This window comes from Mustela nivalis (assembly GCF_964662115.1).
Source record: "Mustela nivalis genome assembly, chromosome: 13".
Classification (NCBI taxonomy): domain Eukaryota; kingdom Metazoa; phylum Chordata; class Mammalia; order Carnivora; family Mustelidae; genus Mustela; species Mustela nivalis.
In genome coordinates, this window is record NC_139032.1 from 61,023,768 (window position 1) to 61,041,534 (window position 17,767).

A 17,767-nucleotide genomic window follows, 5' to 3' on the forward strand; every position below is an offset into this window, starting at 1 on the left:
TCTCAAAATCCTGATATCATGACCCATGCCAAAACCAAGAGTTGGACACCCAATGGACTGGGCCACTCAGGCACTCCTGTAGATAAAGTTTAAACCCTTCTTCCCACCCCTAGCCTCTTCCTCATCTCTCCCCGTCTCCTGGACACTTTCCACTTGAGGGGCAGCAATCCGAGCACCCACATTAGGAAGGTAATATAAGCGAAGGAAGGAAGGTGCGCCAGTTTCTCGAGAAACGTGGCCATCCTGGTTCATCTTTCACTTTTCCACTCTTAAAAGAGATGTGGACATAAGAAAGTTTTTGCTGGCAACTTAACCTCCCAGGAAGAACACTAACAACAACATAGTCAATGATGAATGGTACCTGATTCTAGACCTCTGTGTTGGCGACAGTAGGGAGTGGCGGGGACTGAGGCCAACAGGAGAGTTTGTATTTGACTGAGGGGTACTTGCTGTTTAGGCACACCCATTGTTGCCAAGGTGGATGGAAGGCCCTATGGGGCCTTTATTGCCAGATCATTTAATTTTTTGAGAGATACTGGAATCTGAATTTTTTTAGCAGCAGGGGTTGGGGAGAGGGAGGGAGAGAACATTACACAGGCTTCCAGCAGGGCTCAATCTCACGACCCTGAGATCATGAGCTGAGCCAAAATCCAGAGTCAGATGCTTAACTGACTGAACCAGCCAGGAGCCCCTGGACATGTGAAGCTTTATATGCAAGTTCCCTCTTTTAAAATGTTGATGCCACATTTAAATGCACAGCCAAACCAACCCAAGTTTGGGCATTCAATTTGGACTGTAGGTCTCCTAGTTTGCAACTTAGCTCTGTTCTGAATAACAGGCTTTCATGTTTGTTTATACACACACACACACACAAATAGAAGGATGGTCAGATGTATGAAAAGCACCTAGCCCAATGCCTGACGCACAGTAGCAGCTTAATAAATGTTTCTTGAACCTGAATATACACTTTGCCGACGAGAATCTAGGCCTCTTAAATTTGGAGTCACACTGTACCACCAAATACAGCGCAGCCAGGGACAGTTGTATAAGTTGTGCATTGCAGGAAACATTGTCCACATAAATGTAATGTAATATAATGTAATTGAAGTTATGCAGTACACAACTTCCCCAATCAGATGTCGATATTCTGAGTGCCCCCACCATTCAGTGTCTGTTCAGTTGAATGGAAATGAATAATTACTCCTTATGATGATGAAACTAACAGGCAGTAAGCTGCATCTGTATGGAGTTCACACCTTTATTCTGAGGCTTGATGCTAAAAAGGCTTTTGAACTTCATTTGAGAGGAGAATCCGAAGTCAGAGAACACCAAGTGCATGGTCTGTGGCTTCACAGCCCTGGGATGAGAACCTAGGTTGTCAGTCAGGATGCTGTTGGTGACAAGTGTAAGAGACTGAAAATAATGTGACATGAGCAGTGGTTTATTCATCCCTCAAGTTTGAGCCTAGAAGTGGGCCTTTTAGGGCTGGTATGGAGCACAGCTCCCCATGCTTCCCAGGCTCCCAGATTCCATCCAGCTCATCTCCGGCTAGCCCTGGGGTACCATCCTCACCCTTGTGGTCCAGGGTGGTGGCCGTCATAGCTGCACACGAGACATCAGACAAGAGGAAAAGGGGAGAAAAAGGAAAGGAAAAAACCATATGTAACCAACCTTTAAGGAAGGTTACTAGAACTCTCCACTGGACCCTTCTTATTGCCCATGGCTTCGTGACGTCACTCACCCGACCTGCAAGGGAGCCTGGGAAAAGTAGTCTTTAGTCTCAGAGGCCTTGGGCTCAGCTCTAAGAGTAGAGTGCTCTTAGTGCCAATGAAGGGGAGGTATGATATCGGGGACTGTCTAGAGGCTGTCACTGTGAGTTTGCCAGCTTGATGGCCTGAGGTCCCACTCTGCCAAAAGGTCCAAGGCAGAGCTGGGAGGAAATGAACCACATTCAGGCCCTTAAAGAAAACATCCCATGAGGCCAGTCTGCATATCCCAAAACTCCTATCTGTGAACTGGCCCCATCCTGGACACCCCGACCCTGGCACCTTTCATATGTCCCCTCCCCCAACTCTGCCTGGGAAGCAGTCAGGGGGCCTTGACCACAGGTGTGATGCTGACCTGGAGGGTGTCCACGTAATACCAGCCTTCCCCAGCGGGAGCAGCAGGGCCGTGTGGGTGGGGACTATTCTGAATACATGTTCTTAGTGCCCAGTGCTTGGGGCTGGGGAGGCGGAGAAGACGAAGATACATCCCACTGGGTCTCCCTGGGGAGAGAGACATAGCGTGCTCCAAGACAGAAAAGGTAACATTATATAAGCACGGGCAGGATGCCTAGAGGAGTTTGGATAGAGAATTTCCAGATCAATGTGGGGAGCCCTACAAAAGCCAAACAGGGTGCCCAGGGGAAGGACTTTAAAAGACAAATGCAGGGGAGGAGACAGGAGGGAATGCCAGGCAGAGGGCACGGCCTGTGCATAGGAATGGCAACAGGAGAGCAGGGTGCGGCTGTGGAATGTGGAGCAGCCCAGAGAGGCTGGGACCTGGGATCCTGGACGATGGGAAGATTGGGAGGATGGAGCAGGTTGGGGTCAAACTGAAAAGTTCTCTGTACCAGGCTGATCAATTTGGCTATGACTCTGTAGGTTAGTAGAGGCCCTGGACATCTGTGAGTGGACTGGGGTGCGACCTGGTCGGACGCTGAACTTGGTGAGGTCCGGCTGGCTGACAGGAAGGGAAAGGAGTAAAGAGGGAGAGGTGCAAGCCAGGAGGCCAGCCTGGAGGCTGCTTTCATGCTCCCAGCTGGAGCCATGGCAGCTGGAACAAGGCTAGTATGCACGGGGTGGGACATTTCAGGACCCTGCAGCTTCACACTCCCCCAGACAGGCTGTGCCCCTCGTTCTGCCACACCTCTGTCTTTGATGTGCTTTCTATCCCCTGTGACACCCTCCCCTTGGTCCTCCTGCCCTGGCTTTTTCCTGTCTGGAACACTGGGGCCCACCAAGCTTGGGAACCCCCTCCTCCAGGAAGCCACGGGCAATCACTCATCCTTGGACGTGCGTCTCCCCTGCAGCTGTGAACCCCGTGGAGCAGGATCCCAGATTCATTTTCTCAAGATGCCCAGGGCCCAGCACAGCAGTGAAACTTTCTTCTTGTATGTGAGGCAGAAAAAGAGGATCAGAACATGGGGAAGGACAGTTTGGCCCAGCTTGTGTTGTGAACACCAGAATGAGATAAAGTGTGCGGTTATGACCAAGTGTGCTGTTACAACCATAGCTACTGGACTTGGACCACAGAGTTACCTTTGGATGTCAGTTCTAATGCCCTAGAAGAGTTGGCTGGGGAAGATAGCGACTATTGGGTTTTGCTGGTCCTACAGCAAGGTCAGGGCAGTTGAGCCGAAGGCTTGGATCTTTCCAGAAAGAAAGAGGAAAGGGGGAGATGCCCCGAGTGTGTTGGAGTGGCACTTTGATTGAAGAGGGAGGGGCACTTAGAGGTTGGGCCCCACTTGTCCCCTCTGTGCCTGGGGCATGAGTGGTGTGGCCCCCTTTGCTCCTGCTACACTCTCAGGGTAAGTCCCCCACGTGTGACAAGAAAGCTCTGTTGATGGGATGCCTGGGTTGGTTAGGCATGGCATCTGCCTTTGGCTCGGGTCATGATCTCAGGGTCCTGGGATCGAGCCCCACATCCGGCTCTCTGCTAAGCGGGGAGCCTGCTTCTCAGTCTCCGTCTGTGGTCTTGCTCTCTCTCTCTGATAAATAAATAAAATAAGAAAGAAAGGAAGGAAAGAAGAAAGAAAGAAAGGGAAAGCAAACATGCAAGCTAGCTTGCTCTGTTGAAGCCCCACCGAGAGATTTCTAGTGGAATCTAGAAGCTGCTGGTGCTCCGTATCATCCAGACCCAGAGGGTCTACAGGGCCTCATTTTAACTGAAAAAAATCTTCAAGTCCAGTTAAAAAAATTAAAAAATTTTATATATATATATATTTTGTTTTTGTTTTTGTTTTTGTTTTTCCCCACTACCTTGTAAAAGGTAATGGTGTGACTGACTGGCCTATAAAATGTTTGTCCTTCCCGATGTGATGGGCAGGGGTGGGGCATCTAGGATAGGTTTAGGTCATTTAAAATGGGAGGGGGAAGGAAGTCAGTGGGCATTTTGGGCAGTTTAGCCTCCTGAGTTTCACTCTTACCCCAGGACAGGAGCTCCATGCTTCGGGGCCTCCGTTTCTCCATCTGTAAACCGAGACTGGTTTGATAAGGAGGTGAGCTCTGGCTTTCTAACACTTGGAGAGGAGGCCTGGTTCTCATATGGCACCACATCTGGTTTCCAGGGTCTGTTCCTAGAGGAAGGCTGTCAGGTGGGATGGAACATTTTCTGTGGCTTGGAAGTCAAGAGTCCCCGGCTCTCGGTCCAGCGGATGACGTCAAGCCAGGCCCTTCCCCCCCAGATCCTCGGCTGCCGTAGAGACACTGTCCTCTGTGGCCCGTTCTCTGCTGGGAAGTTGTGTGGGCTTCAGTCACAGCACAGGAATCCAGGATCTTGGAGCTCGGACCTTGACCTTAGACATGCTTTATTTGAGAAAAGTGATATAGCTGTTTATTAATTTGGCCACTATGAAGAAGCAGAGGAGGGTACATTTTATGTATGATCAAACACCGGCCTGGAAAGGGTCACACTGATCCTTAGGCATGCAAATTATATAGAGTGTCGTCTGTATGTAAACTCAGACTTTCTGGCTCTTTCTGTGCCTCAGTTTCCTCAACTGGAAATGAAAGAATTGGTCTGCAGGCTCTCTTAGAGGTTTGCAGCCCCTTTAATACTGTGTGTGTGTGTGTGTGTGTGTGTGTGTGTGTGTGTGTTGCCCGAGTGTTGTGCGTGTGTGCATGTCTGAACAAGTCCACAGTGGTCCTAGCTGGGATGGCTTCTGACGTAACCCTAACTATCTATAGCAATGATAATTGTGCAAATACTTGATATTTGGCCTTACTGGCCCCTGTTGGCAGGATATTAGTGCTCCTTACAGCCCTGTTAAGGATCCGTCAAACTTTACATTGTCCTTTGGACAGCTGGACTCCAGAGCGTGGGTGTGCAAGTCAGACTAAGATGATAACCTGCCAAGATGCACATCCAAGTTTTAATTTTCCAGCATTTAAAAGAAAGTCACCATTTAAAAACCCATGAGTGGGGGACCACAGGAAGAGCTCACCTAATTTTTTCCTCTATGATTATTTCTAAAGACCTATTAAAAATTTCATGGGTTTTTATAATTTTTAAAACCACTACATTGAAAACTCATGGATAGACCTCTTTCTTCCTCTGGTCCAGAGCCTGACATGGGCAAGACACTCGAGTGATTATCTGTCGAATACATGAGTGAATACGTTGACTTTGTCTACACTGAGTTCTAGTCTGATAGGAATCTTAGATCAGATGTGGCAAAGCGGCAGCCCACAAATCCCATCTGACCTGCAGATGTGTTTTCTGTGACCTGAACATTGCTTTTAAAATATTTGCACTTTGTATCAGCATTTAAAAATCAAGTGCTTTCACATAAAGATGAGCAGATCTAATAGCACCACCCATATCCTCACATGGAGATAATTCTGGAACTGGATAGCGAGGCACTGGATAACCCAGTGTGCCCCAGTCCCCACCACTCCCAAACATCTCCTACATAACATTGTATCCTCAGATCGAAGAGCCGTCCTCGTCACAGGAGTACCTTTCCAAGTGTAAGGAGGGGTGTGAATACAAGCTCTGGGTCCTAGGGACTGAGCTCGTCCTCCCGAAGCAAACCTCACCCCTCACCAACCTGTCTTTGGGGGGAAGACGCATGTGTGGCATATGCCTGTCAGAAACTGTCCCCCTCAATGTACCACTGATGTGTGGCCTGGGGGAGCCAGACCGATGCTTCCCTCAGAACTAACTACAGAGAAGGACGTGCCCAGCAGATTCCCCTGAACACACTTGAAGATCAGGAGAACAAGACAGTTTTCTTCAAGGTTAGAGGTTCCGATGACCACGGGCACCGTGGAAGTAGACAACCTTCACCTGCAACGGAATGGCTAGCCATGGACTGTTGTTTGCGGGTCAGTGGAGCTGACCCCCGTTTAGGATCTTAATTAACTCAAAAAGTGAAAACAAGGCAGAGTTCTCCATGCAGGCAGTAAGGGACACTCTGCTCTCATTCTACTCCACTTCCTCCATTGACCTTCCCTCTCCCCAGTTGCTCCAAATTAGAGATCTCTTTGCGGGGTCCTGGCCCTGCCTGTTAGCACACTGCCTGGACACATGGGGTGTGTGTTGAATGACCAAGGAACACAGAATGAAAGAGACTTGTCCACTCGTACACGTTCACCTGGTGTTCTCCTGGTCAGAACCACCAACGAAATGGTTGTGGGAGCTCTTTTCCTCATCAATAGGGTAGCCTGTATCTGAGACTTGGTTTTAGGTTCTAAGACTTTTGAGAGATCCAAGGCAGTATTTTCTCACCCACTGAACTTCTCCATAACTAATTTACACAGTGAGGCTCACCACTTCATCAAACAGGACACCATTTTAAATTTGGCCAGCTCTGGCCAATCTCACCATCGCTACCAGCCACAGGCTCACAAAGAGTTTCCTGTCCCTGGCAGTCCCTGGTGGTTTAGCTCCTGCATCAGCCACTTTTATTATTTTCCCCTAGATAACATATGCCTTTTTTTTTTTTTTTAAAGTAGCCTCCACACTCAGCATAGAGCCCCATGTGGGGATTGAACTCACGACTCTGAGATCAAAATCTGAGCTGAGATCGAGGGTTGGCTACTTAACTGACTGAGCCAGCCAGGCTCCCCAACATATGCCATTTTAAATAACAGCTTTATTTGAGATGTAATTCACATACTGTGAAATTCACCCACTTAAAGCGTACAATGCAGTGGGTCTTATTTTTTGTTTTTTGTTTTTTTAGTATAGTCACAGAGTTGTACAACCTCACACAATCAACATTAGAACATTTTCATCGCCTAATAAAGAAACCCCTATTTCTCTCCAGCCTCCCCAGCTTGAGGCAGCCAATCATCTACTTTCTGTCTCTACAGATCTGAAGCTTCATATAAATGGATTCCGATATTGTAGTCCTTAGCCTGGCTTCTTGCACTTAACACGATGTGTTCAAGGTTTTGCCTATGTTGTCATATGTATCACTGCTACATTTCTTTTTATCCCCAACTAGCGCTCTGTTGTATGGCTGTACCACATTCTGTTTATGCACCCATCATTTGATGGACATTTGAGTTGTTTCAAGTTTTTGGCTACTCTGAAAATGCTACTGGGCTACTATTCCCACCAACACTTGTGATTATCTGTCTTTTTTACTCTAACCACCCTGGCAGGTGTGAAGTAGTGTCTCATTCTAGGTTTGACTTGCATTTCCTTGATGGCTAATGACGTTGAGCATCTTTTCATATGTGCATTGGCCATTTTTATGTCCTCCTTGGAGAAACGTCTATTCAGATCATTTGCCCATCTTTTTTTTTTTTTTTAAGATTTTATTTATTTATTTGACAGGCAGAGATTACAAGTAGGCCAAGAGGCAGGCAGAGAGAGTGGAGGCAGAGAAAGAGGAGGCAAAGAGAGAGGAGGAAGCAGGCTCCCTGCTGAGCAGAGAGCCCGATGCGGGGCTCGATTCCAGGACCCTGGGATCATGACCTGAGCCAAAGGCAGAGGCTTTAACCCACTGAGCCACCCAGGCTCCCCCATTTGCCCATCTTTAAATTGGGTTACTTATCTTATATTTTGAGTTATAAGTGATCTTTATATATTCTGAATACTATACCCTTATCAGATAGATGATCTGCAAAAATTTTCTCTCAAATTGTGGGTTTCACATTCTTGCTAGGCTCCTTTGAAGCATAAACATTTTTATTTTCGATGAAGTCATTTTATCCATTTTTTCTTTTGTTGCTTATTGTTTTAGTACCATATCCAAGAAACCATTGCCCAATCTAGGGTCACAGAGATTTATGCCTATTTTCTTCTAAAAGTTTTGTAGTCTTAGCTCTTATATTTAGATCTTTGATGCGCTCAAAGTTAATTTTTATGTATCATGTGAGATCATGTGCCATTTTTGAAAACAAGTTAAAATGATAAATAACCAGGAGTTTAAGAAATATGCAACAGTCTGCATATTTTTAATTGAATATAATGTTATGTTTTATTAAGTATATCACTTAGTGGGAAAAAAAACTTTAACCCTAAAGAGGTTATAGTCTCAATATTTACTTTAAAAATCCAATAAACAAAGTTAGAAATGGCCTTTGATATTTTTGTTTCTTAAAAAAAATCAACTGCTTTCAGTGAAGATTTAAATCAATGAAACCATACTTTAACCTGATGTATAAGTAATATTTTAAAAATACATTAGAAAGATCTTCATTCCCCTATTGTGATGATATGGGCTTCAATTTAGTAGTAGTTCTCAGCCGTGATTTTGGCCCCCACCCCCAGGGGGAATCTAGCAGTGTTTGGAGATACTTTTGATTGTCACAACTTGGAGATGAGGTCCGACCAGCATCCATTAGGTCAAGGACACAGATGCTGGCCTATAGTTGACAATGCCTAGAACAGCCCCCACCACAAGGAATCATCCAGCCCCAAATGTTAATTGTGCCAAGGTTAAGAATCCCTACTTTAACGAAAGCAGTGGCCGCTATCAGATATATTCTAAAAGAGACGTGAGTTTGCAAGCCCTTTCCCCTTCAGTTCTAGCCTTGTGGGTTTCTCCCATCTCTGAGCTTGTAAGGGCCAGCACGAGCCCCAGCACCTTACAGCAGCTGTCAAAACCCTTTACAGTGACGACAACCTATCAGGTCTTCCACTGTGGGGATCGTTGGGAAAACGCTTGCTTTCCGTGCTTTATATTTGCATGTCTTCATTTTTTGAATTTTGAGATCTATTTGGATAATACATCTCCATTTCAACATACATGTTTGGGTAACCATCTCCTGTTAAAATGAATTCCATCTGACCAGAAGTAGCAATCTGTGAGCGCTGGGCGGTGGGCTAAGCACTCTTCCTGCATTAGCTCAACAAGCCTGAGAGAGCTGATTATTCACATTTTATGGCCTTAGAAACTGAGGCCCCGTGAGACGAGGCGACCTGCCCATGCTTGTACAACTGGAGTCAGCCCACGTCAGGCCTGTCGGGGTGGTCAACTGTGAGCTGCAGACATGTCACAGAGAATCTGGTTTGCTCCCTGTGGGTAATCACAGACAGAGGTTTATGGGACAGTTAGGTGGTTCTCTCTCTCACTTGAGTCCCCACGAGTACCCCCACCATGGGAGAGAAGGCGTGGACATGCCGCTGGCCACAGCAGACCCCACTTGCCCGGGCCATGCCCACAGAAGTTGCCTCCCCGTGGGCCTCATCCGTCCATGACACACATCATCCAGTGTGTCATGGTGGACAGTACCTGAGCACGGCTGCTTCAGGGAAACTGGGGTGTCTGTGGCATCATTTATCTTCTTGATGCTCACCCCCAAATCAGTCATGGCTTGATTTTCTACCTACTGGCCATCCTTTGGTAACATGTTCCAACCCCCAAATGTCTTTGCCGACTCATGGTCCAGGTCCATTTGCACTCAGGGCTCCGAGGGGAGCAGTCCCGCTATGGTAAATGGTGGTAAACCTTCTTGTGAAAAATCATACTAAAGTAAAGCAGTGGTCTTGTCTTCCTGAGCTTTCGCTCTCAGTGCCCAGGCTCACAGCTGTCTTCATATACCTGATGTCATCCCCATCCCCTCCCAGAGGGGGCTTTCCAAAGGATCCAGACTGTGTGGGAGTAGCCAAAGCTATGCATTTTGATGGTACAGAGATTGGAGGTGGGAAGGCTCTCTAGCTTAGCTGGCTTGGGGGCTGTGGCAAGAAGTGGGGTGAGATTCTGTTCCCCTCTGCCTTCCCGGTATCCTCCGCTCTCCCTGAGTGAAAGTGGGGTGGAGAAAGAGCAATGACTAGAAGTGAAGACTGCCCTCCTCCTCTGCATCTGAAGAAGGACCCTGGTTTTTGTTCTAGATCTATCCCCAAAACTCCTTGGGCAAATCTTTCCTTGCTCTGGGCCTCAGTTTCCTCTTGGAGGGCAGCTGTGTGCACTAGAAAATCTCTAAGCATCCTTGCAACCACAGACTTCTTTGAATCTCTAAGGCACAGGGAGGGCTGAGGTGAGGGAAGCCTACGTGACTCAGATCTACCCTGACTCTAGTCTGCTTCGGAGGCAAGCCCACACCTAGAAGACTAACCATGTTTGAAGAAGGAACACGGGGATTGGCTGATGCTATCTTTCTTGAGACACCCATCTCCAAGGGCGACGTTCAAAATATTTAACAGACAGAGTGGCCTGCGCATGGCCTGTCAGCAGGGTGGAAAGAAGCCGGGAGGGCTGGCCAGGGCTGCAGCCCGAAAGCACACCTCATCCCACCACAGCTCTGCTGAGCCTTTCTCCGCTTGGTTATTGAGTCTCTTGCTTCTTGCCCCACTCTGCATTCAGGGACCTAACTCAAGGCCCTCGGGCTGCTTCTCACCTCAGCCACTATAGGTACAGTAGCTGTAATTATCCTGCATCCAAATGCCAACATAATTACATTCACATTCTTAGAGGGCCCCTTTACGCCAAGCCCTGTGTCGGCTTCCTCCTCACCCCCTTGCCTTCAGAATCATCGAAGGCTTAGAGACTCTAGACAATGACGACCTGGATCCTAGCCTAGCTATGGCCCTCATCTGGTGGGTGACCTTGGACAAATCCCTGCCCTTCCTGGGTGTCAGATCCCTCACATGGAAATGAGTGACCTGGATTGATTTGATGGGCTCTGAGGTTGCATGGGTCCAAGAAGAATTTGGGGAGAAATGCAAATCTTCAGCTGCTGACCACTCTCTTTCTCTTTATCTCACTCTCTCTCTCTCTCTCTCTCTGTCACCCGGCCCCACAACCTCCACTATAGAATGCACTGCTGCCTGCAGGCCTGAGGCAGAAGGATCAGACCACCAAGGCGCCCACGGGCCCCTTTAAAAGGGAGGAGCTCTTGGATCACTTGGAAAAGCAAGCAAAGGAGTTTAAAGACCGAGAAGATCTGGTCCCCTACACCGGGGAAAAGAGAGGTACTGAATACTGTTGCTCTTATAATTGCATCACTGTCAAGTGCCACCTGTATGCAGGCCCCATGCTGAGCCATGTGTGACCGGGCCTCCTTGCCCTCATGCCTGCCCGGCCCAATTCACAAACCCAACACCAAGGGCATCAACACATAATGTAGATTTCATGAAGTTTTGGGTAAACTAAGGAAAGCGTGTTACATACCCAGACCAGCAAAACTTTCCCCTAAATCCCCTTTAGCCAGGGTGTCCTGATTGTTTTTCACACAAATGTAGACACCTTTGAAAATGAAAGTGAAAACTATTAGTCATGACATCAGGACATAAGGCCTGTGCAAGGCCTGTGCTGTGCCAACTGGGAACAAGGTCACCTCCCTCTGCCCTCACTGTCCATGCCCATTCCCCAGTGCTTCTCTATTTGTCCTTCTAAGATTCTCTGCCCCAGCAGAAGTGATCTAGAAGACTGGGAAACAGAGAGCATTCCCTGACTGTCCAACCCTTCCAGGACTGCCCCTTATACTCCAAACCCTTCTGCTGTCCTCTTGGATTATGTTTACCTTGGCTCACCCCATTGCTGCCCCACACCCTCCTTCCTTTCCTCACACATCCCAAGCTCTTTTCTATCTCAGGACCTTTGCACTTATTCCCTCTTCCTGCACCGCTGCTCCGGCTGTCTGACTCCATGCTGTCTTCATGGCTGGCTCTTCCTCCCCTGTGTAAGAGGCTTAATGGTTAGAAACACAGCCTGGATTACTAGCTGCATGAGCCTGAGCACATTTTTCAGTCTGCTGTGCCTCCATTTCCTCCTTTGCAAAATGGGGATGAAGAAGGTACTATTACCAGCCTTGTGAGGTTGTTATGAAGGTGGAGTTAAGATACCTGTAAAGCACTTAGCCAGGCATCTGGCCCATAGCACATGCTTTTAAGTCCTACCTATTATTATCCGTTTGCTCTCAACTGTGCTGTCTTCTCTTTTAGGGGAGCCTTTCCCATCCAAATAAAAAAGCAAGCAGGGGGGTGCCTCATGGGGAGGAGGTCGAGCCGTCACAAACCCTGGACTCGGAGCTTAGTTCAGATTTTACAGAAACTTGAGAAGTACAGGCAAGCCCAAGGGGCATTTGGGTTACAGAATGTCTGGAGGATGGTGTGGCCTGAGGCATGCTGGGGAGGGTGCGGGAGGAGGAGGCCTTGACCATAAGGGCCGGGTGTGCCCGGCTGAGAGAGTGGGCATGAGAGGTTTTTGGGCGAGACACTTGTGCCACGAGGGGCGAGTCCCACGCAGCAGACAAGGATAGAATCTCTGGATTTCGTGCAGCCTTATGGGGCCTCCTGTTGTCCCACTTGCACCTTTGAAAAATGGGGACACCGAGAGTCAGGAGCACACCTGGGTGGACTACGGGTGAGTCATCGCATGGCCCCATGGACCCGCCACCCTGCAAGGGAAGGAGCTGGACATGGCGGGTGGGGGTGGGAAATGGAATCTGGGCGGTACACAGACCCATCCTGCTGCCCCTCCCGTGGAATGCTGGCCTGGCGTGGAGCCGGGAACAGCTCTCCAGACTCCTGGAGCCGGCCGGCCTTCATGAAAAACCATGCTGACCCAAGGAGGGCAGCTAGAACTTCTTTGTTTGCACATAGTGACCCGTCTCAGAGACTCACCATCATCACCACTACCACGAGCATCCTCATCAGAAAGTATTTATGTGATGACCGTTGGAGTCTTTACAGTTTGAATAAGTGAGGGTCTCAGCAGAGTGTTGAGGAAGGACACCTGCTGGCTTGATGGGGCAGACTCAAGGCCATGGTGTCCAGCCCTCACTGAGCATCTCTTTACCCAGTGCCGGACCTAGAACTAGCCAAGGTTGAGGGGAAACAGCACCCCCGTCTCTGCAAGACCAAGAAGAATGCAATGGAGCCATAAACTGGCACGAAGTCCTAAGGAATCTGGACTTTCATTCACTCTCGCTCAACTGGGAGATCAGAATAAAGCTTCATGCAGGATATTTTTAAGGCAGAATCATACTGAATTCTTCTTGCAGATTAGATTTGACTACACACGTGGAGGAGAAAAGTAAAATAAGAGAGATTTAATCAAGGAAAAGCTTTAACTTTCTTTTGCTTAGCTACAGGGGTAGGCATTCTAGGCTGGTTGGGCATCTTCCTTGAGATTAGCAATCAAGACCTTCTCCAGTTTTTCATTCTGCCATCCCTGCATATTGTTTTTCAACAATATGTCCTTGTTATCATGGTCCATATTGGCTGCTGAAACTCCAGCCATCATGTCCACATTCCAAATAGTAAGATGAAGGAAAGGAGGAAGTCCAGACCCCCTCTTGTGTCTTAGAGCCACTGCCCCTGCTGGAGGCACCTGCCACAGGGGTGTAAGGAACCACAGGTCTGACACATTTATTGAAGGGCCAACCTACTCATTGCATCATTCATTTTTACAGCAGATTTTCTTTTTAACCATTTGTTCCCTTTGCATGTTTTGTCCTTTTCCAGTTTCACCAGGTCTAGGCTCCCACTATCGCCCCACTTCTGGCAATTCTCAATCAATAACCAAAGTGAACTTTTTTTTTTAATTGAAGTAAAACAATAAAATTCACGTAACATAAAATTAACCATTGTAAAGTGAGCAATTCAGTGGCATTCAGTGCATCCGCAGTACTGTGCAACCCCCACTTCCATATAGATCCAAAACATTTTCGTCACTCCAAGATAAAAACCCGTGCCCCATAAGCTGTTACTCCCCAGCCCCTGCTGTCCCCAGCCCCTGGCAACCACTCATCTGTTTCTGTGGCTTTACCTCTTCTGGATAATTCCTATGAATTAAATCATAAACTATGTGACTTTACGTGCCTGGGTTCTTTCACTTAGCATGTTGTTTTTGGCACTCACTTGTTCCCTTCTGTGACTGAACAATATGACACAATTTGTTTATCCATTCATCTACTTACTGATAAACATTCTAGTTGTTTCCACCTTTTGGCTACTGAGATTAGTGTTACTATGAACATTCCTGTACACGTAGTTTTTTGAGTACCTGTTTTCAAGTCTTTGGGGCTTATAATCCCAGGAGTGGGATTCCTGGATCATGTGCTAATTCCGTGTTTGCGCCACTTTACACAGTCACCAGCAATCAAAAAGTTTCCAGTTTCTCCACATCTTTGTCAACATTTGTTATTCTCCATTTTGGTTTTTACTCTAGCCATCCTTGTAGGTGTGAAGTGGCATCTCACCGTGATTTTGATTTGCGTTTCCCTAATGCGGAGCATCTGTGCAGGTGCTTATTGGTCATAAGTATATCCTCTTTGAGGAAAAGTATCTTTTTTTATTAACACATAATATATTATTTGTTTCAGGGGTACAGGTCTGTGATTGATCTGTCTTACACAATTCACAGCATTCACCATAGCACATACCCTCCCCAATGTCCATAACACAGCCACCCCATCCCTCCAACCCCTCTTCTTTCCAGCAACCTTCAGTTTGTTTCCTGAGATTAAGAGTCTCTTATGGTTTGTCTCCCCCTCTGTTTCCTCTTGTTTCAATTTTCTCTCCTTCCCCCATGATCTTTTGCCTTATTTCTCAAATTCCTCATATCAGTGAGATCTTATGATAATTGTCTTTCTCTGATTGACTTACTTCACTTAGGATAATGCCCTCTAGTTCCATCCACATCACTGCAAAGGAAAGATTTTGGTGTTTTTTGATGGCTGCATAGTATTCCATTGTGTGTGTGTGTGTGTGTGTGTGTGTGTGTGTGTGTGTGTGTGTGTGTATGACATCTTCTTTATCCGTTCCTCTGTTGATAGACATCTAGACTCTTTCCATGGTTTGGCTATTGTGGACATTGCTACTATGAACACTGGGGTACACGTGCCCCTTCAGATCACTACATTTGTATCTTTAGGGTAAATACCCAGTAGGGCAATTGCTGGATCATAGGGAAGCTCTATTTCCAACTTTTTGAGAAACCTCCATCCTGTTTTTCCAGAGTGGCTGCTTTTGAAGAAATATCTTTTAAGTTCTTTGTCCATTTTTAAATTGGGTTGTATTTCTTTTCATTGTTAAGTTGTAAAAAAAAATTTTATACATATTCTGGATTCTAGACTGTATCAGATATGTGATTTCAGTATGTTGTCTTTTTACTTTCTCAATAATGTCCTTTGAGGGACAATAATGTTAAATTTGGATAAAATCCAGTTGACCAATTTTTAAATTTTTGTTGTCATATCTAAGAATATGTTGCAAAATCTAAAATCATGAAGATTTTATGTGTAGATTATACGTTTTTCTTCTTCTAAGGGTTTTATAGTTTTAACTATTATATTCAAGTCGATCCATTTTCAGTTCATTTTTTTGTATATGGTGTGAGATAGGGGTGCAGCTTCATCCTTTGTGTATGGATGTCCAGGCCCAGCACTTCTTTAAAAAAAAAAAAACATACATTTTATTTGTTTGTTTGTTTATTTTAGAGAGAGAGTGAATGAGAGAGTGCAGTGGGAGCAGCAGAGGGAGAGGCAGCAAGAATCTTATGCAGACTCCACACTGAGTGTGGAGCCTGACAAGGGACTTGATCTCATGACGCTGAGATCATGACCTGAGCCAAAACCAAGAATCAGATACTCAGCTGACTGAGCCACCCAGGCACCCCCGGTACTGCTTCTTGAAGAAACTATTCTTTCCCTCCTTGAATGGTCTTGGTACCCTGGTCAAAAATCAATTTTCCATGGATGTGTGGGTTTATTTCTGGACTCTCTATCCTATCCCATTGTCAATATGTCTATCCTTGTCAGTACCACACTGTTTAAATTTGCAGTAAGTTTTGATGTCAGCGAGTCCGAGCCCTCCAGGTTTGTTCCCTTTAAGATTATTTTGCCTTTTGGGGGACCCCTTGTGATTCCTTATTAATTTGAGAAATAGCTTTTCTATTTTTACAAAAAAATAAGAAGAAGTGGGGTGGACATTGGAATTTTGGTAAAAGTTGCCTTGAATCTGGAGATTGCTTTGGGCAATATTGCCATCTGAATATTGTCTCCCAATCGACAAACTTGGGATATTTTTCTATTTATTTAGGTTTTCCGTAATACCTTGTGACAACGTTTTCTAGCATTCCTTGCACAAGTCCTTCCGTTCATTGGTTAAATTTATCCTTAAGCATTTATTCCTCTGGATGCTACTGTAGGTGAAATGACCGTTCTAATTTTCCTTTCAGGTTGCTGCCATTCAGAAACCCCACCACCCGTTTGTACACACTGAACTTGTTTTACTCTGTAACTCACTCAGAGCAGAGTTTATCAGTCCTAACAGGACATTGTCAAATCTTTAGGGGGTTCTACATATTGGATCATGTCTGCTACAATCAGAGATAATGTTACTTCTTCCTTTCCAGTCTGGATGCCATTTTTTTTTCTTGTCCATTTGCTCTGACTGGAACTTTCAGTGCACATTTAACAGCCACGGTGAAGGCAGGTATCTTTGCCTTGCAGCTGGTCTTTGGGGCATGTTTCCTTCCTCTGTCCTGTAGACCAGCTTGTAGACCATCATCTCAGTGAGGCCTTCCCTGACCACCCGACCCAAAAAAAGCCACACTCGACTGGACCCCAGCCTGGAACTTCCTAGTCTTTTGCTCTGCTTTATTTTCCTCCACAATGCCTAAGGCCATGCGATATCTTTGCATGATTGTTTACTGTCTGTCTGCTTTCACTAAATCGTGAATGGATCAGTGCTCCCCCTCCCCTTGGCTGCTAGAAGGGTGCCTGGCACTTAGGAAGCACTCGGTAAATATCTAGTGCGATGAATGAATGAATGAATGAACGAACGATGAACGAATGCAGTTTTCGTACATGGAATTACATTGTTCGTGCTCTTTTACAGACTTGCTTTTTCTCACTTTATATCCTGCTTGTCCTTCTTCGTAAGTGAACATCTCCATCATCCTTTATAATCGGTGTGAGAACACCATCGTGTAGACGTCCCGTAATTTCTTCAACAACCCCCTATCGGTGGTTAGCGCAGTGACCGTCCTTGTGCGCCTCTTTGCCCCCTTGTCCAGTCATGAGTCTGACACTTTAAAAATATAATGTCCCACGGGGCGCCTGGGTGGCTCAGTGGGTTAAAGCCTCTGCCTTTGGCTCAGGTCATGATCTCAGGGTCCTGGGATCAGGCCCCACATCGGGCTCTCTGCTCAGCGGAGAGCCTGCTTCCCCCCCTCTCTCTGCCTGCCTCTCTGTCTACTTGTGATCAATCTCTCTCTCTCTCTGTCAAATAAATGAATAAAATATTAAAAAAAATATATATATATATAATGTCCCATGAGGCAAGGATACATTTTTGCTCCCTATTCTTTTAATAATCTGAGTGTATTTTGTTTAGAAATGTTTCTAAATTTTTCTCTCACATCCGAACCCTGGGTTAGGGTATCCCATAGCCTGACATTCAATTAAAGGTTTTTTTTGTAGCTTTTACCTGCCTACAGGTTGTTTTGATTAGCAACGAGTGTTTTTCACTAAACACTCTAGTTGGACTAGAGCCTAGTTGGACCAAGATCGAAAGTGCTTATTTTCAAATGTGAGAGGTGCTTTGTTGGAGATCTTTGGTTCTTGTTCCTTGGGGAAGTTCGGCATTGGGTCCCCAGAGG

General features: G+C 46.3%; 1 protein-coding gene across 2 annotated transcripts in view; it reads left to right on the forward strand.

The window, feature by feature from the left end:
* The window catches only part of TMOD1 (tropomodulin 1), an 83,812-nt gene that overhangs the window by 28,299 nt on the left and 37,746 nt on the right, over positions 1-17,767 (forward strand). The window contains exon 3 of one of the 2 annotated variants that reach the window (XM_082694956.1): positions 10,974-11,130. The exons of the other annotated variant lie outside the window; for it this stretch is intronic. Coding sequence (XP_082551082.1) covers positions 10,974-11,130 — 157 coding nt within the window. The remainder of the gene's footprint in view (positions 1-10,973; positions 11,131-17,767) is intronic. 2 annotated transcript variants of the gene reach the window in all.